The sequence below is a fragment of the Danio rerio genome, chromosome 8 (genome assembly GCF_052040795.2).
Source record: "Danio rerio strain M-AB ecotype USA chromosome 8, GRCz13ab, whole genome shotgun sequence".
Taxonomy (NCBI): Eukaryota; Metazoa; Chordata; class Actinopteri; order Cypriniformes; family Danionidae; genus Danio; species Danio rerio.
This window is the reverse complement of record NC_141028.1, coordinates 19,420,943-19,445,245: the sequence shown is the minus strand read 5'-3', so window position 1 is coordinate 19,445,245 and position 24,303 is coordinate 19,420,943. Positions and strand designations below refer to the sequence as shown.

The 24,303-nt window shown below is 36.1% G+C and overlaps 1 protein-coding gene and 1 long non-coding RNA gene across 7 annotated transcripts in view; both read right to left on the bottom strand.

The window, feature by feature from the left end:
* The window catches only part of LOC147842616 (uncharacterized), a 1,013,036-nt gene extending 992,495 nt beyond the window's left edge, over window positions 1–20,541 (bottom strand). The window contains exon 1 of the long non-coding RNA XR_015497795.1: window positions 20,151–20,541. This is a non-coding gene — a long non-coding RNA (uncharacterized LOC147842616). The remainder of the gene's footprint in view (window positions 1–20,150) is intronic.
* On the bottom strand, window positions 16–19,109 carry si:ch73-70k4.1. Of its 6 annotated transcripts, none has more exons than XR_015497761.1 (5): window positions 18,901–19,109; window positions 18,668–18,803; window positions 12,066–13,411; window positions 574–1,198; window positions 16–325 (listed from the first exon to the last, which is right to left on the bottom strand). XR_015497761.1 is itself a non-coding variant. In XM_087264491.1 (4 exons), the coding sequence occupies exons 1-4, from the start codon at window positions 19,065–19,067 to the stop codon at window positions 1,126–1,128; spliced, it is 1,722 nt and encodes a 573-aa protein (XP_087120617.1). In that variant the 5' UTR covers window positions 19,068–19,109; the 3' UTR covers window positions 16–1,125. The 6 variants fall into 6 exon arrangements, 1 of the variants encoding a protein (XP_087120617.1); XR_015497763.1 differs by having other exon boundaries at window positions 16–174; window positions 970–1,198; XR_015497762.1 differs by having other exon boundaries at window positions 16–174; window positions 976–1,198.
* Window positions 20,542–24,303: the final 3,762 nt, after the last annotated feature.

The following is a 24,303-nucleotide window of genomic DNA, read 5'->3' as shown; positions in this document are numbered from 1 at the left end:
AAATCAAAACAGTAGTCTGTGAGAGAGCATGTTATTTATTGCATAATGCACGCTTTTCCATCAAATAAGAAATGCGGAAACACTTTACAATAACAATACTACATGAATAATGATGTGTTCATATGTAAACTAAACATGAACTCATCACTAGTTCAGAATAAAGTAATGCGTGCGCTAATCATGAACTAACTTTAAGTCACAAGAGTTCATTTGTAAATAACAACTACTCTAATTACTTGTTAGTACATGATTGTTTGTTAATTAATCAGAGCTTATGCTTAATTTAATTATAATGAACTCATGTTAATGTAAAATTATATCATGACTTTACTTGGAGGGGCACATTGTCAAGAACCCATTCTTAACTACTTATGAATTCCTTATGCACATTTGTCTAGTGTTTACACTGAATACTATAGTAAAGTGTTCTGTCAACATCAACAGTTTAAACACAGGAGTTGTTGAGTAATTAAGGAAGAGTTAATGATAATGTGCCCCTCCAAGTAAAGTCATGACATAATCATACATTAACAGCTCATGAGTTTAAGCTCATTTAGTTTAAGCTCATTTAGCTCATGAGTTTAAGCTCATTTAGCTTAAATGTTAATTAATACAGTAATTTACAACATGTACTAACAAGAAATTAAGATGGTAACACTTAAGTTTAGGTCATAACTCATGCTATAAACTACTGGCTTATTACTTGCCTATTATTAAGATATGAGCTGTTCATTAGTAGCTATAAAGTATTATCTTATCCTGCATCCCTTATAAAACCTACAGCCAACTTCTACCTTACTAACTAATAACAAACAGCTAATTAGTAGATTATTAAGCTAGTAGTGTTACGTAATGGTTAGTTAATACTGTGAATTTAACCTAAAGTGTTACCATAAAGGTAACTATTATTCACACATGAACTCACGTGAGTCAAGTTGTAGTTAAAGTTAGTTCATGATTAGCGCATACATTAACTCATCATTAATTCATAATAAAGTCATGTTTAGTTTACATATTAATCATTATTCATGTATGGTTATTGTAAAGTGTTACTAGAAATGCTTACATACACTGCACATGCAATGTAAAAATCCAAAATAATATAACAGTAATTCCTAATAATAATCACCAAATAATATCATCGTGCATTTCTGATAGGCATTGCGCAAGATGTCCATCACATTCCATCTGGGTGAACCTGAAAAACAGAACACATGCAAACTTTAATAATACTAACACACAAAACTGCAAAGCTCTAATAGAAAAGCACTAAAGAGAAAACAGGATCGTTTGCGGTTTGCAAAACAACACAAGCGAGGCTGTTTCTCTCTTGCACAACCGCCACTTCTGGAAACAAAAGAAGATTTTTGAGTCATGATAAGTTATTGATCCCTCTATGTCTTTCAGAACTCTATTTGGGAATAATGCATGTTGATGTAAGTCTTGGACTGTAGAGAAAAGCTGTTTACAATGTAGCCGATCCCCTGATATCACTCTAAAAGCATTTATCTGGAAATACTTCAATAATTCATGACTCTCTTATATCAGATTTTCTCGTGGTATCCAACAATTCTTAACAAGCATTTGCTGAACACATTTTAGTCAGAATTCATGCACTTTTTAAAACTTATTTTGGGAACACAATGTATTAAAATTAATGCAAGTTAACTTTAAATCTGCAACCCGTTTGTTATGGTATTTATTCATCTTAAAGGGATAGTTCACTTTTTGAATTCAATTCTTTATTTCTATAGCGCTTTTGCAATGTAGATTGTGTCAAAGCAGCTTAACATAGAAGTTCTAGTAAATTGAAAGTGTCAGTCCAGTTTTTAGAGTTGAAGTTCAATTTAGTTCAGTTCAGTGTGGTTTAAATTTCACTGAAGAGCAAATCCATCGATGGGCAGCACCTCGAACTGAAAGATTTCCTCAACTTTAATTAAATACTCAAGTGGATGTAAACTTTCACTTTTTTTTTCATCTGTTGAAAACAAAAGAAGATATTCTGAAGAATGTTGGAAAAATACAGCCACTGGCATCCATGGTAAAAGCAAAAATATTAGGTAAGTCCAACATTCTTCAAAATATCTCCTTTTGTGTGAAACAGAAGAAAGAAACTCTGACAGGCTTGGAACAAGTAGAGGATATGTAAACGATGAATGAGGGAACTATGCCTTTATGTACAATGGTCTGTTCCTTGTCAGTTCGTAAGATAATCGGTTGTCTGCTTGACTTCTCGTCGATTAATCAGTAGGGTTTGATCGATTATGTAATACTTAACAAGTGAAAAAAATCAACTCTGCCTTAGAAGTTGTTTCTAACTCATTTTGTGGCAACTGATTCTCCTCCCTGCGTTCACGTGGGTTTCCAGGTGCTCCGGTTTGCCCCACAAGTCCAACGACATGCGGTACAGGTGAATTGGGTAAGATAAAATTGTTGGTAGTGTATGTGTGTGAATTAAAGTGTATGGGTGTTTCCCACTGATGGGTTGCAGCCTGAAGGGCATCGCTGTGTAAAACATATGAATACGTTTGTGGTTTATTCTGCTGTGGCGACCCCAGATTAATAAAGGGACTAAGCTGAAAAGAAAATGAATGAATGAATGTTCTCCTTTAGATCGATCTCCTGTCTTCAATATCCTCCTGATCCTGCTTGTTGTACTGTGCAGAGGACATCCTGGGCTTTCTAGTGATATGTCATTTGATTGGCTGGCATGCTAGGAACCACTTCATACATTGCATACAAAATGGCCGACATACAAACGAGCACAAGGAGAGAGGTATGTAGAATTTTGCTAATTTTTAAAATGTTTTTTTACTATTATTATTATTACATATATATTTGTTTATTAAAGTGTCAGGAACAATACATTTCACTTTCAAAGCTGTTAAATTGTGTGTTTCAAAATATCATCCTTTTTTAAATGTCAACTATAGTGGACACCAGGACCATCACAATGTAATTAAAAAAATACAAAAGACTGCATGTTGTAGGAGGCAGAGGATTCTTTATAAGATAGCTGAGGGAGACTCTGACTTAGAGTCTCACAATCAGAGAATTTGAGAATTAGAGACAATTAGAGAACGACAACCAGTTTTAAATCGTTTTTATGTTGAGTTTGTTTTGGATTAACATCACTTCTATTTTTTTTTTTTTTGAATTCGGCTCTCGTTCAGACTAAACTGTTCCAGGAATTTCAATACAAGCGAAAAAAAAAAGGCTTTTGTTTTGTTTTTGTTACATTAATGTTGGAGTAATATCCCTTTACAGCCATATCCTGTACAGTTTTGTCATCTGAGTTTGGCTGTTGTTTCTAACTAAAATGGTCCTGTGGTCCACTACAGTGGCCATGCTGTAAAATTAAAAATAAAAACAAAACATAAAAACTCTAAAGTGTAGTTTTTTTAACCCAAAGGATGATTGAAAAAAAAAATTTGTTTTTTTGTGGGGGGGTATGTGTTTTTGGGTCAATGTTTTAGTTTTAATGGGCACTAAGAATTCTAGAATTCCATTTCTATTCATAAGCTTTATGGATTCAATTCCATTCGCATATCTGATTTGCATATCAGAAACGATATCTGCTTTCTTTTAGGAAACCAAAGCTTTGAACTATACTGTTTTTATAATAATAATTTTAATAAATAATATATTGTAGATTTATAAAATATGTGAATATAGTGCATATGTTTGAGTTTCTTTTTCTAGTTAAATATAAATGAATAGCTTTCCTGTGATAAATGGAATATTGTGTGATGTTACTGTTTACTATACAGCTCTCTGGAATACTTCATTCTGATTGGTCAATCACAACATTCCAAGGTATGACAAATGATCAAGCTAATAGCGGAAAACAGGGTACTACGTTTTCCGCTATTCGAATCATCTTGAGCATCAGTGAATACATTCTTGTATTCCTATTCATTCAGATTAGGTGTCTAACTGTTTAGTTTTGTGGCAAGTATTGGATAATGTACATTTAGGCGGTTGTTTTCGCAGAATAAAGCCCTGATCAGCCATTCCTTTCCTATTCTGCAAGAACAACTTCCTAGACAAAAATAACCCTTTACTTGTTAGCTGTTTTATTCACGGGTTCCTTCTTCTGAGGCTCATTCATGTTTATTTTGTGCTGTAAGTTACTTATAGGAAGGAGGAAGAGATGACTGATTCAGGTGTGTTGAGCTAAGGTAATTCAGCAATCTGTTATGGCACATTACAGAAACACTTCAATATTTTTGGAACATTAGAAGTCCCTTAAAGTAAAACAGTTGACCTTTACTATTTTTGAATCCATACAGCCGATCTCTGGGTCTGGGGGAAGCACTTTTAGCTTAGTTTAGCATGGATAATTGAATTAGGCAATAATCAAAAGACTTTGATATTATGTAGCTCTTGAAAACAGTCCCTGGCTAGGAAAGTAGGTAACAGCGCTGCATAATATCATTGTGTCTGCTGCAGCCATGGTATAGCAGCAAAGTTCTTTGACACAGGAATAGTTGGTATTGGTCAATTACCAAGAAAATAGAACATTTTCCTTTTTTGTCAGCCTTTTTTTGAAGTGAGATGATAATGGTCCAATCCGATCCATTGATTTAAGCTAAAAGTGCTCCCACCAGACCCGGAGATCAGTTGAATGAATTCAAAAATCATGAAGCTCAACAATTTAACTTTAGGGTAGTTGAGTCTATTGTTGAGTAAATGAGCCTATTTCCAAAAAAAGTCACATTTATACTTGAATTTAATGGTAAAAGTGACTGCTTAAAATGTGCTATTTTACAAGTCACTAATATGTGTGTACAAATGTTAACCGCAACACACTCGTTTTGTCATTTTATACCTATTGACAAGAAAATGGCAACTTTTGGTTTTCTGTCAGTCTTGGTACACAATGTAACTGTAGGATAATCAAACTTTAAATAATAAAATTATCAAAATGCTTTTTTGATTTAAGCGAGATGCTAATGGTGCAATCCAATTCAATTATTTATGCTAACCTAAGCTAAAAGTTCTTCCGTCAAACCTGGAGATCAGCTGAATGGATTCAAAAATCATAAAGGGTAGTTGTAAAATGAGCCTATTTCCAAAAAAAGTGGAGTGATTCTTTTAAAGTCACATTTATATTTGAAACTAGTGGTAAAAGTAACAACTTAAATTTTACTGCTTTACAATTCACTGATATGTGTGCACAAATATTACCAGAGAACACTAGTTTCATCATTTTATACCCATTGACAAAAACAAAAAAAACTCTAAGGTCATCGGGTGTCTCAATTTAGATTTTCCCAATTGAACATTACCAGTAAACATTTCAAAACAGCAAATCCTTCCTCCCCCAAAATGACATTCATTTCCACTGGCATTCGTGTGTTTGTATTTCCTATCCTCTCTAATCCCTTTTCCAACCCAGACAGCCTGATGTTTCCCAGCAGCAAACCTCAAACCCAATCCACCCATTCCCCTGATTCCCTCCATCTAGATTTCCATCTCTTCTCCACCAGTCCCGCTTTCAATACGTGCCTCATTCTCTATCTCTCCTTCCCTTGACAAGAGCGCTCATTGTGTCTCTCTGACGGGGCTCCTTGTGTTCTTCAGACTGGCCAATGTACACACGGCGGGCAGAAAGCGGGCAGCGGCGCGCGCCAGTCCTGCGTTCGCAACAAAGTGCTGCCTTGTTCAAACTTCCCACAGCGCCCAAGGAGAACTGATCTCAAACCTCGCAAAAAATCTGGTGACTTTCTGACCCGACTTTCTGATGAATAACTGTCTTTCTGTGGGGTTTCTCTTCCTGCTCTCTTTAGGTACACTCACAGTCTGCTGTGTTTCAACATTGAGTTTCCTCTTTCAGAGAATTGCGCCAAAGTTCGTGGGTAGAGAAGATCATGAACCACTTTTATTGAAGAGCTGGCCTTCGTTAAAGATGAATGTTTATCAATATGCAGTTCTGATGATTTTTTAATTCAACACCAAAATTTAAGGTTAAAAAGAAAAGTAGGTAGCAATTTACAAACAAGTTTAGTTCATTTACGAGTTAATGAGTATTATAAAGTTAACATTTGAAGTTTTAGAGATTACTGGTAAACTTTACAAGAAGATCAAATGAGTAATAATAGAGGTGTGACAAGATCTCGTATGACGAGATTAAATCGCGACGAAATGTCTCGTCGAGGCGAAAAGTGGTCTCATGAGTTGTGATGTTATGAAGCATGGCGTAATTCAAGAAACTTAAAAAAATGTCAACATCAAGTACGGGTTGCCTAATTTTTTCATAAATCTAGTTTATAGAACTCTTATTCGATTATTCAAAACAATACGATTGCAACCTATTTTCATATTTCAGTCATTTCTGTTAAGCAAGGCTTGTTGCAGACTTAAAGGGCCACAAAACCCCTGTATCAGCAGGGTGTTTTCACACCTCTAGTTTGGAAAAAGTCAGGAAAGCGGGTGTGTCCAGCTCTATTTAGGTGGGAGTGTCGGGGGAGAGAACGAGGGAAGGTGCATAAAAATTTGCAATAAAAGTTTTGGTTTGAGCACACGCTGATTTGGACAGAGGCAAAACAAACGCACAGACGCAGGGCAGAAAGACAGTGACTGTGTTAACATGGACATCAGTAATCAAATTATTTGCAAAATTTTTTAATGGTGGACTTTAACTGCAGTTTGGCACTTTCATTTAAGAACATTTCAATCATGCCCCTTGTGACAAACGAGATATGTCTGAACACTGTACAGGTAAAACAGTCTTTGAAGCTATCATGCATATAAATGAAGTTGCACCGCATACACAACCGAGTGCGCTGATTGGTTTGAACCAAGTCTTTTTCATGAATAATGCAGCACACTCAGAGATGTCACCATGCACTCGCAGATAGACATACAGTCTACACGCTGGATTACACACAAGTATCTAATCGGTGTGACGCAGCTACAAAAAAATTTGTTTCAAACCGGAAAAATGAGTTTGCTCGAAATAACGCAAAAACAACCATTTTTCACTTTTCGGTGAAAAATATGTTTCCTAATAGTGTTTTCAGCAGTGTGGGACACACATGACTGTCAACAGCTCAAAAAATGTGTTTTGGTGTTTCGTGACCTTTTAATAACCGAGCTGACAAAATTTTCAAGGTTTGTGGAGTAAGAAACACGTGTCTCTGTCCCTTGAAATCGACGCGGAGTCTGGCTGGGTGCAGCATTTCATAGGTAATGCCAGCGTTGCGGAGGGAAGTTTTTACATCCTTGAACTTGGCCCGGGTGTCTCATCACCTCTTCGGACATGGTCAGAAAAACACGAACAACCGTGCCGTTAAACTCCAAATGTACCTGCTCGCGACTAAATTTCAAAATAAGTTATTTTGTTTGATATCGGTGTAGTCAAACTACCATTTGCGTAGGGAATGAGTTTCATTGAGATTTTTGTTGCCCAACACAATAAACACGAATGATTTCGAGGGGTCTCTCAAAAGTGCCTTCTCCAAAGCGTTTAGTGAACATTGATGACATGAAAGTCACTGGATTTTGGCCCGTTGACTCGTACGTTTTGTCTCCGCGAATGGTTCTCCAGGTCATCCAGCTTAAGTTTCAGATCAGCGTTCTCTGTTTGAGGTGTTTCACAGTTTCTCCACTGCTGTCAAACGGCCATCAGAAACAGTAAGTGTAGTTTCAATGTCGCCGATCTTTTAGGCTTGTGTGGACAGGTTTGTTTGTAGCGTTGACACTGCCGAGCAAAGTTCAGATAAGAGCTCAGATCGCAGTGAAGACATTTCAGAGCGAATAGTGGATGACATTAATTCCTTTAAGGAAGCTGTTGTTATCTCTTCTGTTTGAGCTGCAGCACTAGCTATATCATTAGCTCCCTGTTCGCTCCCCTTGTCAGTAAGCATATCTACAATGTTTCGCCCTGACTTCACTGATTTCGGCATTCTTCCTTAAAGTTGTACGCTTAAGTTCCCAGTTAGATAGAGAGATATAACAAAATCAGAACTACTGAGAAAGGATAGATAAATGTACACGGAGCGACTTCCAACCACATCTACTCCATACGAGGCATAGCGGAAGTCGAGTTGTGATGTTATGGAGTGTGAGGGCGAAATTAGCACTGAAGATTAGAGGGATTTTTAGCAGTATTTGCATGTCCTTTTCCGCATGGAATTCCTTCAAATAAAAAAAAATGAAAATTTTAAATAAAATACCATTCATTAAAAAAAAAATTAAAAGACCTAAATTGTTTTGCAGTTTAAGATTTTGTTTCAGTTGAATAAAAATCTATTTTCCATTCATATGCTGGCAAATATTTTGCCAATATTTAAAATGATAAAAAGACAATTTTCCATTTACATAGACTAAAAGCAAGATATTTAGCAGTTTTGCATGCCCATTACTCCATAGAATTCATTAAAATAGAAATAATATAACATTATTTACAAGTTGATTTTAAAAAAATCACCTAAATAGTGATAAATAATTTATGATTTTTGTTTTCAGTTGAATAAAAGACGATTTCTTATAAATAGGGTAAAAATCGTCTCGTTAATTCAATTTCGTGTCTCATCTCATCTCGTAGAGTAAGCATCTCGTCACATCCCTAGTAGTTAAGAATTTGTTTACAATGATATAACAATTATTAATAATTCTACAACATTTTTGTTAATGGTAATTTGAATTTCCATATATACTAATACATTTTTAAGATGAGAAATAGCTGTATTTGTTACAGTAGTTGGATTTACATAATACAGTAAACTAAAGTGCAAAAAAACAACTGCAATTTTATAAATAATAACAAGGAATTTTCAATGTTGCATAGAATAATTCTCACCAATAGTTCAATTTAGTTGATAAATGAACATAAGAAATTACTGAATCGAAATCGAATTTGTCAGGCAAGCACAGTTGTCTGATCCGTAGTAAATCTTCGAAGGCCCGAGGGCGCTATCGAGCAGAAACTCCAAATACCCACAAAAAAGAAACCAAAGCTGCGTCCGAAATCGCATACTTTTATACTATATAGTAAACTAAAAATAGTATATAGATTTCGAAAAACAGTATTTAAGAAGTACCCGAATTACCTACTACTTCCGGGGAGATTCTAAAGTGTGCATTGCATGGACGCTACACTATCCCATGATGCACCATAAGACAATTGATGAATGGGAGTGAGGCGATGCAACTGACGTGGCTAGGTCAGGCGATGATGACAGAATGGCGGATGTAGTACATCCGAGTTCCATTCATCCTACTCACATGCATACTGTAGAGAACATACTTTTTTAATGGCCGAGTAGTACGTTTAAATTGCAGTACCTACTGAGTAGTAAACAATTTCGGATGCAGCCCAAAAAATCCTTATAGAGGTTGCTAAATAAACAGAACACTTAACGGTTGTTGCTATTAAATTAGCCTTTTGTTAAATTACCCATTAATTGTACTTTATTAACACCTACCCCAACCAAAAACCCAACCATCACATTAAAGTAAAAACAGTAATTATGCAAATATTTATATTATTTATTAAATCATCCATTCAATTGTATTTTATTAGTGTCTACCCCTACTTCAACCAGCTTACCCCTCACAGCAAAGTAAAAATATTAATTATTGTTGAGTGTCACAAAAATGATGCTATATTAATGGGACAATCCGCAACTGTATACCATCAAGACTAGTGGTTCCCAAAGTGGGGGTCGGACCCCGCAGGAGGTCGCTTAGTGATTTATCAAAATCAAATAAATTGTATTAAATTATTAAAACTGCCATATTTTATCCATAACTAACAAAAGGACTAATATTTTAGTAATATAGTGAGGGTCACGAGTCACTGGCAATGTTATTTTGGGGATTACAGGCTGATATACTTGAGAAGCCCTGATCTAGACTTTACCGCGTTTAACTGCTCACAGATTCGTCCCACAGAAGAATTGATTTCATACATTGAAGAGAAGTTTGGAGTTAAAATGTTATTGAATGTATTATTTTTTACATGCTTTTATATGTAGCAGCAATCCACAGTCGTAGTTCGCTGAGAAGCTACGCAAACATTAATCATTATCTTAGAAATTTCCCTTATTGAGTGCATAAATCGTCTGTGATAATAAACATGGTATTGTGCAGCTTGTCAGTGAGTTACGCAATGTACTTTATTATGAAATTGCGCATGAAAAGTCAGCCTACTGTGAAGCGCTACCGACTAACTTAGTTTATGCATTATTAAACTTAAAAGAACAATAACAATAAAAAGGTAACTGTTTATAATAACAAAACTCATCATTTTCAATACTATGAGCATGTTTACTAGGCTATGATGTTCAAAAGTTTTTCTTTTGCATTTGTAAAAAGTAAAAAAAAAAAAAAAATGTAATAGTCATTTTTCAAATAAGCCGTAAAAATGTTTTCAAAATAATTGCCAAAATGCATAGAAATAGTGTTGTGTAAACAAACGTCTCTAAAAAGTTTTTAATGAAGTATCAGGGCACTGCCATGTGAAACAATCCCTGTACCACAAAGCCACCACGTTATTTAAGCCTCAGAATCCAATGCCATGTGTTGCGTAATACTTTGCATACTTCATACTATTGTAATACAACAACAACGGCAGCTGCTGAACGTTGCTATGTTCATCAAAATAAAGAATCGGGTGTTCATGAAGCCTCAAATAAATATAAATCCCAACTGAACTGGATCCCGTGCTCTACATCTGCATGGATGACATCACATCATCTAGGAGTGAGTTACATAACAATGGCTGTGAAATCCATCTTGGGGCGCAAACACTCCAAACCGTTTCATTTAGGGAAAATAAAGCGTCTTTCTCCAACAAATGACTAATTCCATTTTGGCTATTGGAAAGAGGTGAGAGAATGTGCGATTCCGTCCACCAACACTTCATCGTCCAGCCTAGTCAAGCTGTTTTGCCAAGCGGTTAGTGAGGGTGAGAGCGTGTATGTTCTGGCTTTACCTAAAGGAGCAGCTAAACTGGCTCTAGTGCCAAAGCTGATGTCAGTCTTTCAGTCTCTCCTTTCTAGAACATGCATCTGCTCTGCAAGTACAGCACATCACGTCGCCTGCATCCTCTTTTGAGTTGCTGTTCTGCAAAATACCTAACCTCTGAAAGAGTCGAGATTTGACTTCAGATCTGGCATTCTGAAATACAACCATCAATTTAACCCCGATGACTTCCAAAAAAGACTTTTAGCCAAAGAAACCAACCAACAAGGGTTCTCCACCAGCTATTCTGCTGCCAAAAACAATGCCTTATTGGGGAATGTTGGGATACTGTGGATTTCAATGTGACATTTTGGGTTCAAGTTTATTTAATGGAATTAAATAAATTTTTAGGGGTTTTGCTCATTTGTTTACACAGCAACATCATTTTTAGGGCCTGAAAACTTTTGTACAAAAGTTAGGAAAGCAATCGAATGCTTTCATTATAACGTTAGATGTGTGCATTTTTAAAATATAATGTAATCAAACGAAAAATCTAAATGAAAGAGATTCATTCGCTGCTCTTTAATCAGAATGTGTAAGTTACACAGTGAAAAAAGGTTAATGAGATTTAATAACTTGATTCTATTTCTTTATAAAAGCTATTAGTTTTAATTATCTGAACTGTTTTCTAATTTATTTGCTGCTAATGTGTACATTTTATTTTTTCTTTTGTAAATAATAATAATAATATTTCTAAATAAAACATATTACTGATAATTTAACTGTTTATTTACAATAAATTAATTTTAGATGGGTGGGAATATCCCTTATTGTGGTGGCTATATCGCTTATTTTTACATCCCAATTATGAGAACTCGTAAATGAGAGAGAAGCCAGCAACTGATGTGGGTATATCACGTGCTGATGACAAAATGGCGGATGCAGTATGTCCGAGTTCCTTTCATACTACTCACATTCATACTGTAGAAAACGTATTTTTCTAACAGTCGAGAAGTACGTTTAAATTCAAATGTAGTACCTACTGAGTAGTAAGCGATTTTGGATGCAGCCAATAAGCTTTCTATATTTAGATACAGACTATAGAGTTGCAGTGTGAAGACATGTAATTGCACCCTTAGATGAAACTTACTCACCCGGCTGGAAATGGCATCAGACACATGGGACAGCACTCCAGTTCTGACCTGTGTTCTGCTCCTGATTTTGTTTCCAAGCCTGATTCAGATCCTTCAGGACTTCTTGTTGTTTCCAGTCCAGATCCAGATCTACTTGCTCCAGAATTTGCTCCAGATCTTCCTAATCCTGATTTTGCTAGTTTCTCTTCACCTGAATTTGTTCCAGATTCTCTTGTTCCTGATTTAGCCTCCTGTTCTGTTCCAGATTTTGTTTCCAGTCCTAATCCAGATTCACTTGATCCTGAATTTGCTATTTTCTCTTCCACTGAATTTGTTCCAGATCCTCGTATTCCTGATTTTGCCTCCCATTCTGTTCCAGATTTTGTTTCCATTCCTAATTTGGATCCACTTGCTCTTGCGTTTGTTCCCAGTCCTGACCTAAATACCATTAGTCCGTTTTCTTCCTCCTGTACAGTTCCAGATTGTACTAGTCCTGACCCAGATCTTACTAGACCTGATTTTGCCTCCTGTCCTGATCCAGATTTTGCTCCCAGTACTAATCCAGATCCACTTGCTCCAGATTTTGTTCCCAGTACTAATCCAGATCCACTTGCTCCAGATTTTGTTCCCAGTACTAATCCAGATCCACTTGCTCCAGATTTTGTTCCCAGTACTAATCCAGATCTACTTGCTCCAGATTTTGTTCCCAGGTCTAATCCAGATCCACTTGCAATTGAATTTCTTCCCAGTCCTGATTTGGCTCCTTTGGCAATTCCAGATTTTGTTCCTGTTCCCAATCCAAATTCTCTTACTCCCGATTTTGCCCTTTGACCTGCTCCAGTCTTTGCTTCCTGTCCTGATCCAGACCCACTTGCTTCTTGTTTTGTTTCCAGCACTAATGCTGGTCCTTCTGCTCCAGAAAATGTTCTTATGCCTGATTCAGATTTTCCTGCACCCATTTCTGCACTCTTCCCTTCTACTGACCTGACTGTTCTTGATTCTGCTTGAGATCTTCTTGTCTCAGACACATTCCTTGCTTGACCAAATCTGTCACCCTGATCATCCAACAATTTGCAATCTTCAAGGCAGTTGACTCCATCATCTAGTTTGCGCTGCTGAGTAGTTTGTGTACTGCATACTGGCACACTGTCTCCATCAGGTGAAGATGCATGTTTCTCTTGATCAGAAAGGCTTGGTGGATCAGATGCCCTGGTATTTTCTTCTGCTGGAGGTTGTGAAGGGTTCTTGGGGTCATTTGCTGGTGGTGGGTGAACAAGGAATGATGGAGCTGGCAGACCAGGAGGTGGATTTACATCTTTGTTTCCATTGCACCATCTCCAGTCACTTACTGTTTGAACAGGAGATTTCTGAGGGAACAGATAAAAATATAGCTCACGGTAATAAGTACAGAAATTATCACATTTGTAAATTACACCCTTCCAATAGTAACATTAATTCATATTTTTAAATGGTGCTGCTTGCAGTGTTAAACTTGACAGCAAATTTTGATTTAATTTTAGTCTTTCCATTATAGTTTTTAGTCATAATTTAGTCTTCTGAATAATTTAAGTTTTAGTCTAGTTTTAGTCCACTAAATTTCATAAGATTTTAGTCAACTAAATCTACTCGAGATTTAGTTAATTAAAATATTTTTTTTTTAATTTAAGTGTAATTTAATTCAAATATTGTATACATTAAATTCATTCATTCATTTTCAGCTTAGTAGCTTTATTAAACTAGGGTTGCCACAGCGTAATGAACCGCCAACTTATCCAGCATTTTTTTTACGCAGCGGATGCCCTTACGGCTGCAACCCATCACTGGAAAACAACCATACACACTCATTCACACGTACACTATGGACAATTTAGCTTACCCAATTCACCTATAGCACATGTCTTTGGACTTGTGGGGGAAACCGAAGCACCTGGAGGAAACCCACGTGAACACGTGAACAAAGAAATGCCAACTGACCCAGCCGAGGCTCAAACCAGTGACCTTCTTGCTGTGAGACGATCCTGCTACCCACTGCGCCACTGTGATGCCTTGTAACTTTTCCATTGAAGACCAAAAATTAGATATCACTGTTTATTTATATCATAAGTAATACGTAAACTATGTGTCAGCAATCAATTCACATATAGCATGTAACATGTAACAGTAGCCTATTGAAAATGCAGGATTATTTAGCAAGCCCTTTCTTTTAATGTGGTGTTACTAGTGGGGCCTGAACTACTAGTCCATTAACCAGTCTGTTGGACAATTTCAACCCATTAAATACTTGAAAGGTCTTAAAATTGTTTAAGTTCACTTTGCAATATCAGTCTATGACAAACTTTACTGTTGTAGATTGTGTTACAGTACATGTGGCTCAGCTGTATAGCACTGAGTAAATAAGTAGCGTAATGAATTATGACTGGCAAATGATAATGTGTTGCAAAATGTCCCATGGCTCTGTTTACTCATAGAGGAATTATAAAGTGAAGATGTGCGTAAACGATAAGTGTCATTAAGCATCATGAATCACACAGCAAGATTAATTCTTATTGGATATTTTTAAGAAAACGTCTCTCAATCACATTCTCACTTCGTTTAATTAGTCCACAAAAATGTCAGTAGATTTTTATTATAGTTGTAGTACTCATCACTTTATTTAGTTTTCCTCGGTAGAAACTTGTTCATCATGAAAATTATGACGTAAACATTTCGTTAACAAAGGTAACACTGGCTGCTTGGACACCAGCTTTGTTAGTGGTTTAAAAGAAAAACCAAATCAATGTATGATTTCTAAATCCAAACCGATGCGATAAAGAGCTAATTAAAAAATTTTAACATTATGTTGCCTTTTTAAAATACTCCATTATGAAAAGATAAACACTTGGAGAAAATAAATGTATATTATTTGACACTTTACATACAGTTGAAGTCAGAATTATAAGCCCCCCTTTGATTTTTATTTATTTATTATTTATTTCTTTATTTATTTTAATCTTTTTTAAAATATTTTTCAAATTATGTTTAACAGAGTAAAGACATTTTCACAGTGTGTCTTATAATGTTTTTTTCTTCTGGAGAAAGTCTTATGTTTTTTATTTCAGCTAGAATAAAAGCAGTTTTTATTTTTTTGAAAAGCCATTTTAAGGTCAAAATTATTAGCCCCTTTAAGCTATATTTTTTTTCCGATAGTCTACAGAACAAACCATCGTTATACAATAACTTGCCTAATTGCCCTAACCTGCCTAGTTAACCTAGTTAAACCTTTAAATGTCACTTTAGGCTGTATAGAAGGGTCTTGAAAAATATCTAGTTAAATATTATTTACTGTCATCATGGCAAAGATAAAATAAATCAGTTATTAGTAAGAAGTTATTAAAACTATTATGTTTAGAAATGTGCTGAAAAAATCTTCTATCCGTTAAACAGAAATTGGAGGAAAAAATAAACAGGGGCTAATAATTCAGTGGGTTCAATAATTGTGACTTTAACTGTAGATAGGATATAAAAAAGCCAAAACAAAATTATTTAAAGTCTTTGGTCAATGAAAAACTTTTAGCACATATTAAAAGACTTTATGCAATCAAACTTAGCCTTTGCAAACCTGTTAAGAATAAAATAGAAATGTGGTGCATGGCTAAATATGTATGGTTCATTAAAAGAATATTAGATTTTAATACAATCAACTGAATCTTTTAAAGAGATGTCTAAATTCTGATATTTTCGTCTAATTTTATGTTTGTGATTCATGCCTCGAATGTTATCTGTTGTATGTTTTTAAGTAACAGGACACCAAAGTCGACCCTATTCATGGAAAATGTCATTCATTAAATAAACATGCTGCCCAGGACAGCACACCGCAGCCTTGTTGCAGATTCTGGAAAAGGACAGTTCAGTGTCATCCATTCTCTCATCCCCATGGAAAACAACATTTAGCCCACTGTTCCCAAGAACATAGGAAAATGTGAGATTGGAGATTTCACAGTTCAAGGGTGGGTCCTGCTTTTCAAGACAGTGATATACGATTGGCAATTCAAAAATGACATTTAAGTGAAGGGAATGAAGTGTTTAGTGCATTTTGCCTCATAGTGACTGCATGAAGTCATATTTAGATATTACTGCGTCTATTTGCATCTTACATCCATTTCAGGACACAAAGCTGGATTTAACACCTCACAAATCTTTCATGACATCTATTACAGAGGAAAGGGTGGCACAGTGGCTCAGTAATTAGCACTGTCGCCTCACAGCAAGAAAGTCAAAGGTTCGAGTCCCAGCTGAGCCATTTCTGTGTGCATGTTTCCCCCACCATCCAAAAGACATGCGCTATTGGTGAATAGGCCATAGTCTATAAGTGTGTGAGAATAAGTGTTTGGTTGTTTCCCAGTAGTAGGTTGCATCTGGAAGGGCATTCATTCATTTTTTTTGTCGGCTTAGTCCCTTTATTAATCTGGAGTCGCCACAGCGGAATGAACCGCCAACTTATATAGCATATGTTTTACGCAGTGGATGCCGCAACCAATCACTCGGTAACCCATACACACTCATGCGCACACATACATACACTATGGACAATTTAGCCTACCCAATTCACCTGTACAGCATGTCTTTGGACTGTGGGAGAAACGGGAGTACCCGGAGGAAACCCACGCAAACGCAGGGAGAACATGCAAACTCCACAAAGAAACGCCACTGACCCAGTCGAGGTTAAGTCAAGGCTCAAACCAGCGACCTTCTTGCTGTGAGGCGACAGCACTACCTACTGCGCCACTGTGTTGCCGCTGGAAGGGCATCCACTGCTTAAAATATATGCTGGAATAGTTGGTTTATACTGCTGTGGCGACCCCCGATAAATAAGGGACTAAGCTGATGGAAAATGAATGTATTACAAAGTATTATATACAATAATATAAGTACTAGGGCTGGGTGATGAATCTTATCAAACTGAGATTGATTATAAGCTCATTTCTAGTTTAAACAGTTTTGTTGAGCAATAAATAAAAAACGAATGTTTGCCTGTAAATTAATTGTTATATTTTTAAAATATTAACTACAATTTTAAATGTCTCATAGTTCCTTTGGTTATAGAATCATAAAACAGTTTCCAAAAGAAAAAAAAAAAGTCAAACAGAATTTAGAGGAGTATATGTAGCATATTTATTTGAATGTGTGCAGATTATGAATTTTTTTTTATCTGTGCAGTTTATGACTACATCCTTTCTTCTGAAGGTTAACAAGTATGTGAAAAGCATTTATTTCCTTATTAAGGGTAAATTAGTATTGTGTAAAAAAATGCCATCATTACAATAAGGCTGCACATCACATCATTTCAGCATAAAAACTGCAATGTGCGTCTCTGTAAAAGTTGCAGCATGTCTCATAGGACTGGGCGATTTGATAATCAAAATCTCGGTTAATTGAACATTTTAACTCGATTGCGAATAATGAACGATTCTTTTACTTACTTATTTGTCTCTTTTTCGCCCACACTCGTCAACATAGTCCCAAGTCAACCATTCACAGAGCTTGCGCTATGCGTCATCGCGACGTGTAGTTACATTTTTTGAGAGGTCAGCGTCGGCATTAGTCACAGCGACGACAGGTATGCGACCGCGAGAAGGCTGGACCAGACCATAGGCTGTTTCTCAATTCCAAGAACACAGAAAACAGACTTGCTTTCTTGTGAAGACCGGTCTTGCCAGGTCAACTCGGGAGAACGAACGCGGGGTGTTTTCCCCCTTTTCAAAATATATACTTTGCATAAAGACTTTACAAATATACATTACACACTATATGTAACAGATAACAGATTTTAGTACAAATTTCAGCGAATAAACACCCTTAATGTGTTTATTCCTTTATTAAGATTTTCATGGTAATGTTTATATTCACTGTCTCATTTAGGGAAATCCTTCTTGAGATAAAGAAGTAAATATTTCTGAACTTTAATAATAAATCTATAAAAAATGCTGCGCTTCCCATCTCCAGTTGCAATGACTTCTGGGACTTCTAAAGCAAGTTTGGTGCTCAAGTCTGCATCCATGTGTCCTCGATATCAAGAACACATCTGGGAAGTTTCACGCGTCCTCCGTTCTTGAGTATTGGAACGGTAAGGAAAGTAATTGAAAAATTGACCTGGAAAAACTAGACCGATTATTATTATTTCGATCATTCCTAGAGGGTTAAAAGCTTTTAGGCACACACAAAAAGATAAGTTTTCGTTTTAACAAGGATTATGTTCGAGCATTAACAATGTAGTTTTATTTCACATTTGATTATTTAACTGCTGTACATGAATACTGCTAAACACCCCAGAAAAACAAAATCCACTGCTGGTTTCATTTTCTGAAATGTGCATTAAATCTGATTCAACCCCATTCAAAATAATAAATTAATTCCAAATAGTCATCTACTCATCTCAGGAATTAATTTACATACTTCAATAAATATAACACTTTCAGTTTTTGGAAACATTGTTGTGATCTATTGTGTCCTATGTAAACATTATTGGGATAAAAATCAACCAGTACTAAGAGATGGTCTAGTAAGTTACATGTTAAATGTATTATTTACAACCTTTTTAATGATAATAACCAGTGATGAATAGGTATTATACCAACATTTATTACCGTGGATGACGGTGGGGGGAGCTGTGGAATGGACTCTTCCAGATCATCTGACTGTAGGTTTGGGCAAAGAGCTGTCAAGGTAAGAGCCCAGAGTCTCTCGGCATCACTCAGCTCTGAGCTCTCCCACCATCTCTCCCTGCAGCAGTCAATGTTCAGTCACAATACATTTATTAATTGCAAAAATCACAGTATAATAGTATGTGAAAAGGTCTCCTCATACTGAGCATACATACCTGCCTGTTGATGTTGTGGCGCAGCTGCTGTCCTGTAACGCTACTGAACACCGGCTGTCATTTAACTTTTTGATCAGCGTTTGCTGTTCGGATTTATAGTCCTCGACTGATAATTTCTTCCTCTTCAGTTTAGACATCACAGTCATTCGGTTGTAAACACACTGCATCTCTTTCAGACGCACATGACTAAACCAAACAATAAAAACTACGCGGGAGTTTCTTTGAATTACTTCCGTGTTCGGCACAAACGAGTTTTCAGCGTTAAAGCTGCGCACCGTTTGCGCAGTGAGGTGAAATTTCTTTGCTGAATTATAGCCACTGATTTTTTTTTTTTTTTTCCAGATCTTAACTCTTGTGTGCTGTTGGGGCTGGGTTTTTTTTTTCGATAAGTATCAAGTTTGCCACAACTGTATCTGTATTTCAGCAAATGGAATGATTTTTGGTGACAAATCTTATTTTGACACCCATTTTAGGGAAATGCCGTGAAATTTAAAAAATAAAAATAAAAGGACAAAATCTAATTAGGATTTTTACTAGGACTATACGTAAATGTGTTTCATGTTTTATCTTAATTTTGTTTAAACAGGGTTCACTGTCCTAGAAAACCTGGTAAAGTCATGGAATTTCAACAAGGCATTTTCCAGCCTGGAAAAGTTTTTAAAAACAAATAAACCCAAAATGTTTTGGAAAAGTTATGGAAATTTGTTTAAGAAATATCTGTGTACTTGAATATATAATATTGGGTAAGTATGAAATACATTTTGTTGGGTAAAAACCGTGCATTTTCATGCATGTTGTTTTATTTACTTTGTGTACATAGACATTACATAAGTTAGGTCTGATATTTACCTGAAAGTTTTGGAAAACTCATGGAATTTTAGTAGTAAAAATGTGTATGAACCCTGTTGAAGCATTTTTTATTCATCTACTTATACATTATTTAAAGAGGTAATTCACCCCAAAATAAAATAACTGACATTAATAACTCACCCTCATGTCAATCCAGACCCTAGGCACTTTCGCTCATCTTAGGAACACAAATTAAGATATTTTGAATGAAACCCAAAAGCTCAAGATCACGAGAGAGTCCAATAACATCCTCAAAACATGTTCATTATGCGTCATCGGTGGTTCCATTGTATTGTTATGAAGCTATGAGAATACTTCTGTGCACACAAAAAATAAAAATAAGGACTTGTGATTTAGGCCTACCAAGTAAGGCAGGCACTTTTTTCCAGGGGTTTCAGTACAGCGTAACCGCTATTACGTCATCGGGTGGGCGTGGCCTATATGTGAATTTGCATAGGTCACGGATCATGCGCAGATTGTGAAAACAGCCGTTTGATTCAAATACCTGTACGTATTCGCAGGGGTTTTGCGTCCAATGCCTTTTATATGCAGTACTTTAAAATAGCTGTCATGATCAGGTGTTTCATGTGAAATCAGTGTATGTTATATTAAACAAATTAACTTAAGTTACCTCTCAGATTACATTAATACTGTTATAACTTAAGATACCTGTCCCGATCCCAGGGCTTTTGTGTCAAATACTTTATATATCATAAACAGTAACATCAGATACCTGTCCTGATCCCAGGGGTTTCATGTATGATCACTTTTATATTAGTTAACATCAGATACCTGTCCTGATCCCAGGGGTTACATGTATGATCACTTTTATATTAGTTAACATCAGATACCTGTCCTGATCTCAGGGGTTTCATGCATGATCACTTTTATATACAGTAACATCAGATACCTGTCCTGATCCCAGGGGTTTCATGTATGATCACTTTTATATACAGTAACATCAGATACCTGTCCTGATCCCAGGTGTTTCATGTATGATCACTTTTATATACAGTAACATCAGATACCTGTCCTGATCCCAGGTGTTTCATGTATGATCACTTTTATATACAGTAACATCAGATACCTGTCCTGATCTCAGGGGTTTCATGTATGATCACTTTTATATACAGTAACATCAGATACCTGTCCTGATCCCAGGGGTTTCATGTATGATCACTTTTATATACAGTGACATCAGATACCTGTCCTGATCCCAGGGGTTTCATGTATGATCACTTTTATATTAGTTAACATCAGATACCTGTCCTGATCCCAGGTGTTTCATGTATGATCACTTTTATATTATATACAGTAACATCAGATACCTGTCCTGATCCCAGGGGTCACATGTATGATCACTTTTATATTAGTTAACATCAGATACCTGTCCTGATCCCAGGGGTTACATGTATGATCACTTTTATATTAGTTAACATCAGATACCTGTCCTGATCTCAGGGGTTACATGTATGATCACTTTTATATTAGTTAACATCAGATACCTGTCCTGATCTCAGGGGTTTTCATGTATGATCACTTTTATATACAGTAACATCAGATACCTGTCCTGATCCCAGGGGTTTCATGTATGATCACTTTTATATTATATACATTAACATCAGATACCTGTCCTGATCTCAGGGGTTTCATGCATGATCACTTTTATATACAGTAACATCAGATACCTGTCCTGATCCCAGGTGTTTCATGTATGATCACTTTTATATACAGTAACATCAGATACCTGTCCTGATCCCAGGTGTTTCATGTATGATCACTTTTATATACAGTAACATCAGATACCTGTCCTGATCCCAGGGGTTTCATGTATGATCACTTTTATATACAGTAACATCAGATACCTGTCCTGATCCCAGGTGTTTCATGTATGATTACTTTTATATACAGTAACATCAGATACCTGTCCTGATCCCAGGGGTTTCATGTATGATTACTTTTATATACATTAACATCAGATACCTGTCCTGATCCCAGGGGTTTCATGTATGATCACTTTTATATACAGTAACATCAGATACCTGTCCTGATCTCAGGTGTTTCATGTATGATCACTTTTATATTATATACAGTAACATCAGATACCTGTCCTGATCCCAGGTGTTTCATGTATGATCACTTTTATATTATATACAGTAACATCAGATACCTGTCCTGATCCCAGGGGTTACATGTATGATCACTTTTATATTAGTTAACATCAGATACCTGTCCTGATCCCAGGGGTTACATGTATGATCACTTTTATATTAGTTAACATCAGATACCTGTCCTGATCTCAGGGGTTTCATGCATGATCACTTTTATATACAGTAACATCAGATACCTGTCCTGATCTCAGGTGTTTCATGCATGATCACTTTTATATACAGTGACATCAGATACCTGTCCTGATCTCAGGGGTTTCATGCATGATCACTTTTATATACAGTAACATCAGATACCTGTCCTGATCCCAGGTGTTTCATGTATGATCACTTTTATATTAGTTAACATCAGATACCTGTCCTGATCTCAGGGGTTTCATGCATGATCACTTTTATATACAGTAACATCAGATACCTGTCCTGATCTCAGGGGTTTCATGTATGATCACTTTTATATTATATACAGTAACATCAGATACCTGTCCTGATTCCAGGTGTTTCATGTATGATCACTTTTATATACAGTAACATCAGATACCTGTCCTGATCCCAGGTGTTTCATGTATGATCACTTTTATATTAGTTAACATCAGATACCTGTCCTGATCTCAGGGGTTTCATGTATGATCACTTTTATATTATATACAGTAACATCAGATACCTGTCCTGATCCCAGGTGTTTCATGTATGATCACTTTTATATTAGTTAACATCAGATACCTGTCCTGATCTCAGTTGTTTTGTGTATGATGACTTTAAATAAAAATAGAAAATAAATATTAGTTATGTTAATTAACTAAGATTGAGAAAGAAAAATTATCCACGGTTTATTACAGAAAAATGTGGTATTTATTTGTTTAAACATGACTGAATACCATATTTTAAACTACAAAAACACGGTTAATCTTACCACAACCATTATTACTTGGTTTACGTTACCATGGAAGTAAGTTACAAAAGCCCAGAGACAGTAAAACGGAGTAAAACGAGGTCATCTGTTTTTGCTAATGAAATCTTTCAAATATAACATTATAAAAACAAAAAAAAAATAACCTGTATGATTGTTTTTTTCCTTCGTTATCCACCGCGGTAGGTTCTTTATCCATAATCATCCGGTTTGAAATGACCGCGCTAAAAAAGAACATGTACTGCGCATGATCGGTGACCTCTCAGTATTGTTTTTTTTCTTTAAGGGGGCGTTTCCCAAACGCCGACCAAGCCACGCCCATTTTACGTCGTGGTAATGAAACCCCTGGAATTTAGTGCATGCCTACCAAGTAAGTCAGCGAAACCTTCTGTTACTAGTTTTATTTTATATACACACACACACGCACGCAACTATATAGACCGCTTCAGTTATTTTTGGTTCTCTGGATTTGCTAATTAGTTGAGTTTTGACAGGCATCGATATTTAACCCTTGTTTACTGTTCAAATTTACTACCCTTTGATTATGTTTGTGGCTGTTTTTGCCCCATTAACATCCATTATAATGGCGCAGCCATTGCATTGCAGCCATGTAGTCTTGATTGTTAGTGGTTTCCCTGTTTTAAAGAGGTAAATCTGCTCAGAGTGTACTGATGAATTTTATAAAATTATCAAAGCATTGACCAAAATATGCGTCAAAATAAAATTTGTCACCAAAAATCATTCCATTTGCTGAAACACAGAGAAAGTTTTGCCAAATTAAGACTCAAAATCAGAGTGGATGAAAACATCCCCAACAGCAGGAGAGTGCCCAAACTCTTTCCTGGAAGGCTGGTGTCCTGCAGAGTTTAGGTCCAGAGTTTAGTTACCAACCTGTTAATACATTTCTAGTATGCTAGTTAGAGCATGAGTAGCTGGTTTAGGTGTGTCTAATTAGGGTTTGAGCTATGCTCTGCATAGCACCGGCCCACTATAAGACAGAGTTTGAGCACCCCTGACCTAAAGCAAAGTGACAAAAATCTGGCACCCACCTATGCTCCACATCCACCAACAACTGCTTTCTGAGAGAAAGAGGGAAATTTGCTCAGAGTGTAATGATGAATTTTAGAAAATTGTCAAAGCATTTTGTCAAATTATGTGTCAAAATCAGATTTTTCACCAAAAATCATTCCACTTGCTGAAACACAGAGAAAGTTTTGGCTAAATTGAGACTTTAAATCAGCTCAGAGTGGATGAAAACATCCCCAACAGCAGACAAGGGTTAAGGTCTGAAAAAACTTTTTTTTTAATCATACAGTCAATTATAAATAACAATATATTGTTTGACAGTTTAGAGGTGTGTTTCGTGAAATCAGTCCAGAGTGAATGGAAACATATCCAAAAGCAGGAGGGTGTCCAAACTTTGTCCTGGAGGGCTGGTGTCCTGCAGAGTTTAGGTCCAGGGTTTAGTTGCCAACCTGC

Bases quoted from the DNA above. Each gene is read 5' to 3' on its own strand.
- si:ch73-70k4.1 (XM_087264491.1), bottom strand. From the start codon at position 19,067: ATGCAGTGTGTTTACAACCGAATGACTGTGATGTCTAAACTGAAGAGG. The intron at 18,804-18,900 runs GTATGTATGCTC...TGACTGCTGCAG, and splicing joins GCCACAACATCAACAGGCAG to GGAGAGATGGTGGGAGAGCT. The intron at 13,412-18,667 runs GTAATAAATGTT...CTGTTCCCTCAG, and splicing joins TCCCCCCACCGTCATCCACG to AAATCTCCTGTTCAAACAGT.